The 10,064-nt window shown below is 45.5% G+C and overlaps 1 protein-coding gene across 1 annotated transcript in view; it reads left to right on the plus strand.

The window, feature by feature from the left end:
• Positions 1-9,954, plus strand: part of baiap2l1b (BAR/IMD domain containing adaptor protein 2 like 1b) — a 67,577-nt gene extending 57,623 nt beyond the window's left edge. Inside the window, exons 12-14 of the mRNA XM_083648854.1 lie at positions 1,084-1,342; positions 8,287-8,333; positions 8,878-9,954. Coding sequence (XP_083504980.1) covers positions 1,084-1,342; positions 8,287-8,333; positions 8,878-8,950 — 379 coding nt within the window. The 3' untranslated portion in view covers positions 8,951-9,954. The remainder of the gene's footprint in view (positions 1-1,083; positions 1,343-8,286; positions 8,334-8,877) is intronic.
• The last annotated feature ends 110 nt before the right edge of the window (positions 9,955-10,064 follow it).

The raw sequence follows: 10,064 nt of genomic DNA on the forward strand, positions 1-10,064 counted from the left end.
GAAGTAACAAGCGGTTACGTTAACGTTAGTAGAGTAAACACAGCCATAAGTGCAGTTATTGCAGAAATAGACTCAATAACAACAATTAAACAAGAACAAGAGTATTACACAAAGACGTTTTTGCCGTTCTTCCAAGTGGATTTGGATTGGATTTGGCGACGCTGATTGGCTGAATGAGTTGTCTGTCAGGGCAAGTAGTCCCACCCACTGAAATTGATGTGGACAGCTGGAGGTCTGGACTGATACATCGAGTGAAACAGAATGTCAGATCACATTATCAGGATAGCTAGAACTCTGATAGACTCCTAATGCTTCATGTGATACAGTATGTCTGTCTGTGTAAAGCCTCCGTTCAAGTCATGGAGATGAAAAAAGATTGGAGCTACACAAGCACAGGAAACAGGATGTTGTGTCTTTCTTGCTGATTAATTGATTTTGCAGCTGATGAGAGAGAGAGAGTGAGAGAGAGACAGAGAGAGATATAGAGAGTGAGAGAGAGACAGAGAGAGAGACAGAGTGAGAGAGAGACAGAGAGAGATAGAGAGATAGAGAGAGTGAGAGAGAGACAGAGAGAGATAGAGAGAGTGAGAGAGAGAGATAGAGAGAGTGAGAGAGAGAGAGTTCAGAGAGTTGACTCCTGGCTTTTCTTCAAAGAGATGAATCCCGGTTGGATGGACTTTATTAGATCCTAATGTGCTGCACCTCCCACAGAGAGGCTGCCAGCCAGCTCCACTACCAGGCACGGAACCAGGGCCGAGCAAACAAGAGAGGAGGAGTCAGAGGGGCGGGGCAGAGGAAGAGAGAGAGAGAGAGAGAGAGAGAGAGGAAGGGAGGGATCAGTAACAGAAGGAATGAATGAACTTAGTCAATTAAAAAATCAATTACAGCCAGGACATCTCATTAGTCTCTGTGTGTGTGTGTGTGTGTGTGTGTGTGTGTGTGTGTGTGTGTGTGTGTGTGTGTGTGTGTGTGTGTGTGTGTGAGAGTGTGAGAGTGTGAGTGAGTGAGAAAATCATATCTAACATTACAAATGTTTCTCTCTCTCTCTCTCTCTCCTCTTGTCTCGCCCTCCCTCCCCTGCAGTGTGTCTGCCACACCTTACCGCAGTCGAAGCGTGGTCAACCTGCACCACCAGGACACGGAGACGGACGAGGCGACCATGGTGCTCCCCCCGGCCGACTACTGTGACTCCCCGCGCCGCACCTCCCTGCAGGCGACCCACTCCCACCCCGCAGCCCCCTCCTCTGTCTCCACCGCCATCACAAACAACCACCACCACCACCACCACCACCACTCCCCTACACCATCTGCAGTCTCCTCCTCCTCGTCTGACCACAACACGGTCAGTCACTCGGACAGTACACTTGATTTGGGTTATATGGGAACTTGGGAAGGGATTGACTACATTTACATGGACTGCAATATTCTGATATAAGGAGTAATTAAATGAAGACGCGTGGAGTATTCCAATACTCCAATCTTAGTTGCATTATTGAAGAGCATTGTAGACATGTATAAACCATGATCACACTATGAGGTCCTGAGTCTGAGTTTTTGCAGCATTTTGCTAAATGTACTGCGGTCCAACTGCTTTAGCTTCCAGCCAGTTTCAGGTTAAATTCAGTAAACTGGGACATACATGTAGGACGGAGAGACGTAATGTGGACATATATGTGACATACGTATAGGACGTAGAGACGCAATGTGGACATATATGTGGCATACATGTAGGACGTAGAGACGCAATGTGGACATACATGTGACATACATGTAGGACGTAGAGACGTAATGTGGGGCTGCGTCTTCAGTCATTAATCAGACTATACTGTAGCATGTAAACGGGAATATGAATGGAATATTCTATAAGCAACTCATGTAAACACCTTAATCAAAAAATTATTTAGATTAAGGTCAATAGTCAGATTTTTGGCATCCATGTAAACATAGTCACTGTTTTTCTGGTTTCTTTCTTTTAAAGGAACACTCTGCCCATTTTCAACCAGCTTTGTATCATTAGAACATCAGTAGTATATCAGAAAACTGTAAACTGTTTTGAAGTCTGTCATTTCATTTGACAGTTATTGAGTGTTAAAGTGTGGACCAGTGACATCACTGGTCCACACTTTAACTCAAATTAATAACTCATTAACTCAAATCAACTCTCAATAACTGTCAAACTAGATGAATGACTTCAGTTTGACAGTTATTGAGAGTTGATTTGAGTTAATGAGTTATTAATTTGAGTTAGTGTGGACCAGTGATGTCACTGGTCCACACTTTAACACTCAATAACTGTCAAATTAAATGACAGATTTCAAAACAGTTTACAGTTTTCTGTATATACTACTGATGTTCTAATCATACAAAGCTGGTTGAAAATGGGCGGAGTGTTCCTTTAATCAAATGACGACAAACATGGATGCCAGCCTTTCTTCATTTACAATGCAAATGTGCAAACCTTCAGTGACTTCAGTAGAAAGTCTTTACACTGTGCTTGGGTATGGGTGAGCGGGAATTGAACCCCTAACCCTGGCAGAGGCAACCTACCTGGGCTGTAAGGGCTGCCGTCCACTTGCCTCTCCAGTTCCAGCGCTCACCTGATACCTACTGTACCGTCCACTGTACAGCCCCTTATCTTGGCCGCTGTGTGTGTGTGTGTGTGTGTGTGTGTGTGTGTGTGTGTGTGTGTGTGTGTGTGTGTGTGTGTGTGTGTGTGTGTGTGTGTGTGTGTGTGTGTGTGTGCGTGCGTGCGTGCGTGCGTGTGCATGTGTGTGTGGTGTCAGGTGAACTTGTAATGTCAGTCGTGGAAACCTGACCGCACTCCGCAGACTCTGTTACACTCGTTTTCTCAGTGTAGGCACATCGATTCCATCACAGATCCAAGTATTGACACACTGAGACAGAGTCAGTCCTCATTGCTGTAGAGATGATCTACTGGGATGTGGATATCGCATGAAAAAGACACATGGGAGGCAGAAGCACAGACTGAGTAGGGGGGATGATCGTGTAGAATACAAACTTAGATTTAACAAAACTGTTAGAAATGTGTTAGAAAGGCTCCCACAAGCTTTCACCTATCAGCCACAATTACAATCCCAGGTCTCTGATCATCCACCTGCTTGTAGGGGATGAAGTTACAAGCTGACTAGCGCACAGACACAGCTGTAAAGAGGATTGCCCTGTCTGGATAATCCCTGGTGCTCAGACAGGTAACCAGACTCCTGGAGCCTCGAGGCTGCTCCACTCCGAGGCAGCCACACCGGGACACAAGTCCAAACAGCGTCTCGGTCTGGCCGGGTTGATTGACGGCTGTGATAGTGAACTTACCCGCTACAACATCCACATTTAAAGTCAGGATAAAGGATGTTTTATCTGCCTTAAAATAGGGGGAGAAAATGTTTTGCAAAAATATGCCCATCCACAATATGACATGCCTTTATTTCAGTCGTGAGCCACACCCACATGGCTACGGCCACGCCTTTATATCTACTAATGCTCTACCATTTGCATACTATGCAAATCCTACAGCCAAAGTTGCGGTTTCTCACCCACCCAAAAGCTTGTGCAGCTTCCCCATCCAGGCTACATGGAAATGTGTCAGGGCCAAACACACCTGCTGTTCCTGAACACTCACATTACTATACATCCCATTGATCAACATTCATTCTCTGTACAGAGAGAGATCAACAAAATGGCTCTTGGTGGCTTCTAAAGAAAAATTTACTCATAATTTAAAACTTGATGATCAAGTTTTTTACTTCGAGTGATACCCAGAAAAATTGTCCCAGAGTTTTGCAGCTGCTACAGTACTTTCCCCATGTACTGTAAGTGGATGAGAAAAACTATTTTTGGCCTGCAGGGCATCACGTGACGTGACGTGCCATACCGACCTTGGCCACCATGTTCAAATAGCTTCAAGGCTGAGACCTGACGCCTGGGGGCAGTTCCGGTGCCAATAGTTTGTGATGTTTGGCAGGTTGAATGACAGATAGTGAAAGGAGATCCTTTTCTGTTCTCTTTCCCTGCCCTGCAATATTCAGTATTTACCCCTCACTCTGACATACAGCCACAGACATGCATAGTAGGGCCAAGCACTACCATGCTTATGCTGTGTGTGTGTGTGTGTGTGTGTGTGTGTGTGTGTGTGTGTGTGTGTGTGTGTGTGTGTGTGTGTGTGTGTGTGTGTGTGTGTGTGTGTGTGTGTGTGTGTGTGTGTGTGTGTGTGTGTGTGTGTGTGTGTGTGTGTGTGTGTGTGTGTGTGTGTGTCCGCTGTCAGGCCTGTCACTCCATATCCGGTCCACTGACTTCTGGTGGAATTCCACTCTGGGTGAAATTGATAGCAGTCTTCCCCTCTTCTCTCTGTCTACTTCTTACTATGCCTCTATCTCTATATCTGACCACTTGCCCCTCGCTCTCCCCTAACTTACCTCTCTCTCTCTCTCTCTCTCTCTCTCTCTCTCTGTCTGTCTGTCTGTCTGTCTGTCTGTCTCTCTCTCTCCCTCCCTCTGTTTTCAGGGTAGACAAGAGTCACTTGACTTCCAGGGAAGCTTATCCTCCATTCATCCTTTAGTGACTCACAAAGCTCCGCTCCCCCACCATTCATCACACACGCACGCACGCACGCACGCACACGCACACACACACACACACACACACACACACACACACACACACACACACACACACACACACACACACACACACACACACACACACACACACAGAGCCACAGTCCAGGATGTGTGGCTAGCTTGTGGGAAAAGGGTTCTTGTGAGGTGTTGTAGATCTACAGTATAATAGACAGGGTCATGTATAATGTGTGTGAGTGTGAGTTGTGGCTCGTGAGCAGATTGTTTAAGTATGAAACGTCTAGGAGAAAGGCCTGATGCATGCAGTTAGCTAGGAGTACAAAGTGAGTGGGGGAAGTTTGTATGAGCGCCCCGCACGCTGTTGTGTGGATTTGTGTGTTACGTTGCTCATTGGCAGAGGCAGTAGCACCAGCTGCTGTGAGTCATTTGTCATCATGACTGTGTAGGTGACGGAAGGACAATGAACGTTTTGTGTTGTTTATTCTCTCTCTCTGTGTGTCTGTGTCTGAGAGCATTACAGAGACAGTCTGCTTACATGTTATATGATAGCATTGGTTAACCGTCACATCAATCAAATTAGCTCCATGAAAGAGAAATTGTATATATGTAGCTATAGAAACGGGACGATTATATCCCCTGGGAATAGAGATTGTGTCTATTGCAGGAGTTAGGAGACATGCAGAATGAAAAGCATTGTATGCTTTCCTGTCCTTTGAAAATTATATTGATTTAAGACAGTTATATAAGCATAGTGACCTTGGCTGTTTTCTTTATAGGGTGGACACTGACTCGCAGTATGCGTATAAAGCTTGGGAAAGGCTTTATCATTCACAAAATATGGCTAAATAAAGACAACATTGTTTTTATTTATTAAAATGGGAGGATATGAACTCCAATTAAGAGTAGTTAACCTAGTGTATCATGTCAATCTTGTATATTCTGTAACTTTGTATATATTCTGCAGTTTCTGTTTGATCTTTCATCACATATGATTTAGATTGTGACTTATGTTGCATAGACAAGCACATGGTCAATGTTTAGAATTGGACTTTGTGAAAGATATTAGTGCTGCAACTTACCTGGGCCAAAACAGGAATGGACATGAAACCAAAGGTTTAAATATCTTGACGTGACGTCATCTTTGATGACGTCATGCTGTCCGCAGTGATCGGTATCAGCAATGTGAGAGTTTTTTCTTCTTCTTTTACATCTTGCAGGTTGGACTGGAGGAGGAGGAGGGAGGGAGGGAGAGGAGACGGGAGGGGGGGGGGGTGTTGCCCCTGGAATGCACTGTCACCGTGAGGAAAAATGCACCCTCACTGGTTCAGTGTTTAGCAGATAACCTCTTGCAGGAATGGATATGTTGAGAAGATAGAGAGATTGATCTGAGTGATAGAGTGTGAGAGAAGGGGAAGAGAAGGGCGTCGACCATTCCTGTGGAGTATCAGTGAAAAGGAAATTGAGAGTCACATTAAAGACATTCCTGGCTGTTGACACCCAAACAAGTGCAACAGAGCAAAGAAAGAGACAGACAGGGGTGAAGACATTCACACAGGGCACACAGAACCATTCTGCAGGCTGAGAGCGAGGTCGTATGTTGAGCAAAGTAAAGAGACAGCCGGGTGGACAGCATGCTGCCTGGGTGTGCCAGTGAGTCAGCATGCTGCCTGGGTGTGCCAGTCAGCATGCTGCCTGGGTGTGCCAGTCAGCATGCTGCCTGGGTGTGCCAGTCAGCATGCTGCCTGAGTGTGCCAGTCAGCATGCTGCCTGGGTGTGCCAGTCAGCATGCTGCCTGGGTGTGCCAGTCAGCATGCTGCCTGGGTGTGCCAGTCAGCATGCTGCCTGGGTGTGCCAGTCAGCATGCTGCCTGCACAGCATGCTGCCTGAGTGTGCCAGTCAGCATGCTGCCTGGGTGTGCCAGTCAGCATGCTGCCTGGGTGTGCCAGTCAGCATGCTGCCTGGGTGTGCCAGTCAGCATGCTGCCTGGGTGTGCCAGTCAAATGAAAGAACGTGTGATTTTCTGCAGCCATCTCCCACAGCTCTGATCAGTGCTCAGTGATTTCTAATGCAAACATCTGGAGGAGGACAGATGTGAAACTGTCTGGGTCCCAGTGTGTGGGACGGTGCCCAGGCTAAAACTCTCTGGCCCATCTGGTGGCAGGCAGCAGGGTTAGAGAAAACTGGAAAAGTATTAAAAATTAATTGGATCATTTCCAGGTCTTGAATAGTTTGGGAATTTGAAAAGAGTAAAGACAATGTTGTGGTTCAGGTCTGATACACACATAGCTTTTATGTGTTTACAGTATATAATGCAGGCCGTTGTCAGCATGCATCATATCAAATACCCAACACAATCCAGTCAAATCCAGTCAAGAACATAGGGTCTAGGAAAAATAAGGAATTTTAGAATGGAAACCATCAATCAATCAATCAATCAATCAATCAATCAAATGTATTTATAGAGCACATTTAAACATGACACATGTCAACCAAAGTGCTGTACATAGGGTAGAGATACACAAAACATCAGGCAACATCTGGTCAGCAATCATCGGGACACATAGGGAAACCAAGGCATGAATCAGCTAGAATCGGGAAATGCTAGCAGGTAGAAATGGGTTTTCAGGTTTGATTTGAAGGCCTCTATCGAGGGGGCGAGCCTGATAGAGGTGGGGATGCTGTTCCACAGGACAGGGGCTGCGGCAGCAAAGGCACGCCCCCCCCTACCTAAACCATGTAAGAACCCTGCCAATGAAGAACAATCATCATCTATACAATGATATGACAGAGCAGAGGCAAGATGTCTATCTGCGTAAATGGAACACCAGACAAAATCTTTTAAACAAATGTCTAAAGACTGGAAAAACGATGGAATTTTTTAAGTGAAAATGTGTAGGAACCCTGAGAGGAATGTCACTGTCACTCTATCCACTGCTGCCCTCTGGTGTGATTTATCCAGTACTGCAGCAGCAAGGTTGAGGACTGTTTTGAATGCAGAGCCACGCCAGTTACCAGGGAAATCAACCATTTATGATCAGTGTGTGTACCCAACAGGCTTTATGATCTCAGGATCCAGACGGGGAGACGGAATTTGTTTTTCCACCTGCAGTCAAATGAGACAGCTGTGTTATTCCTCTGTGTTGATACATACCTACAGCCTGTGTATTGAATGTCTGGAATGTGTGTGCGTGTGCTTGTGCATGTGTGGTACAGCCAGGTACCATGCCAGGTGCCCAGTCTGTCCTCCACCTCTCCACCTTGGCGAGTCATGGGAGAGCTTCATGCTGTCGATTGTGAAGCAGACTGGCCTTTCCAGAAGGCCCAGATTCCACACGGCGACTCGTGACTCGTGACACCACACTGACTGCACACCGTCTTTCCCACACTTCCTCTTTCCCAACCATTCATCTAGTGTGTGTGTGTGTGTGTGTGTGTGTGTGTGTGTGTGTGTGTGTGTGTGTGTGTGTGTGTGTGTGTGTGTGTGTGTGTGTGTGTGTGTGTGTGTGTGTGTGTGTGTGTGTGTGCGTGCGTGCGTGTGTGTGTCCAATCCTTCAACAGCCTCAAATGTTATAGATCAAACAAACGTAGCGAACACAGTGGGAGAGATTATCATTAGTGTATTATCACTACAGCGCGAACGTGTGGTGCCTTGTGACTCACAGGTTGACTGATAATGTATCTGTGTTTCTGTCCAAAGGCAACCCAGCCCAACGGTATCTCAAGGCCTCCAGCTCCGTTCCTCACGTAAGTCACATGATGCGGGGGGGGGGGGAAGTGAACTGATCTCCCTTTCTCTCATTCAGGCAGCAGTGTTGTAGTGTTTGTTGTTGGCCTTGGACTCAAATCTGAGTCCTGGACACATTCTCAGGACTCGTGACTCGGACTTGGACTCGAACATCCATGCATTCGGACTCGGAAGTTGGAGACGAGGACTTGGACTTGTTAATTGATAAAGACTTTTTGTTTGTTTGTTTGTTTTTGGGGTTTTCTTTTGGGGGTAGTTTTTTGTAATAGGCCCTAATGATTTGGCATACGATATTGATAGCTATATTAATACTGACATTAATTCAATTTTGTGCAAGAGCAGACACGTGTATTCCACCGACTTGCGGATTCACGCTCATGTTCAGTAAATCTGGACTCAGGTAATGGGGACTCGGACTCTTCTTTGGTGAGACTTGGACTTGAATATTGGGGACTCGAGACTCGACTTGGGACTGGAGATATAGTGACTGGAGTACAACAGTGTCAGGCAGGTACTCACTCACCTCTTGTTCTGTGTTCCCAGGGGAGGGAACCCGTTCGCCACAGTCCGGCTACGTCCCACTGTCACCAACGACCGCTCTGCACCAGCCATCTGATAATCCGACACACACACACACACACTGATAATAATCTGATAATCCCACACACACATACACACCATCCCCAGACCCAGTCCTAGCCCACCTCCCTCTGTCATCTACCCAAGACACACAGCTCTCCATTGAGCAGCAGCTCTTCGTCTCGATGGAACCAGGCAAACCTTGGCCAGCATTGAACAAGCTGACGCTGTCCACACACACACACACACACATGCACACACACACACACACGCACACACAAATGCTATTTGAATCTGGTGCCCCCTCATTGCTGCAAACCCCATACGGAAAGATGTTGGGACTATTTTATTTACAGAACAGATCCTCATATATTTAAGATGCATATTTTCTATATCTATTTTTGTCCGACTGTTTGTGGTGGCGATATCGAAAATGACCACATCCTTACCGGGACATGAGAAACTGATCAGAGAAATCGAACTGTTGCAAAGTATTTATGCCGTTAATGTCGCTTGTTTGTCGTTGAATGCTGGAGGATTTTTCTGTTGCCATAGAGGACAGTAGAAGAATGTACTGTATGTATGGGACCTCTGCATTTCACTTTCAGGTCCGCATGATAGTGTTGCTATTGTCTCATGATTAAAATAATGTATGATTATGTTGCAGTTAAGATACAATTGCAACTGATTTAAAGACCGATATGTCCATAAAGGCACACAAGTGAGTTTTATCCCCAAGTCCCTCTTGTACATACATTTGTACCACAGATGTCATAAATTGTCATTTGCCATCTAATTTAATCTTAATTTCTACTTTTTGTAGAGCTAGACAAGTGTGGAGACAGGACTTTTGCCTTAATGAAACAAACCTACTGTAAAAATATCACTTACGTGTTGCATTCTTCATATTGTGACAGTCAGCTCATCCTCACATAGACAGTGCAGTCATTTCTGCTTTAATAATGAATGGCATTTTAAGCCCTCAACATACACTGGCCTGCCCCACATTATGCCCTTAATTAAAAAAAAAAAAAAAGGCTGTATGGAAAATAAAGATTTATTTCTTCAAATTGTTTTTCATTTATGTACAGTGATATCTACACATAGTATAACTTTAATTTTCTGATCATGCTTTACTTCTAAGGAACAAT

Source organism: Poromitra crassiceps, assembly GCF_964638095.1.
Source record: "Poromitra crassiceps genome assembly, chromosome: 13".
Taxonomy (NCBI): Eukaryota; Metazoa; Chordata; class Actinopteri; order Beryciformes; family Melamphaidae; genus Poromitra; species Poromitra crassiceps.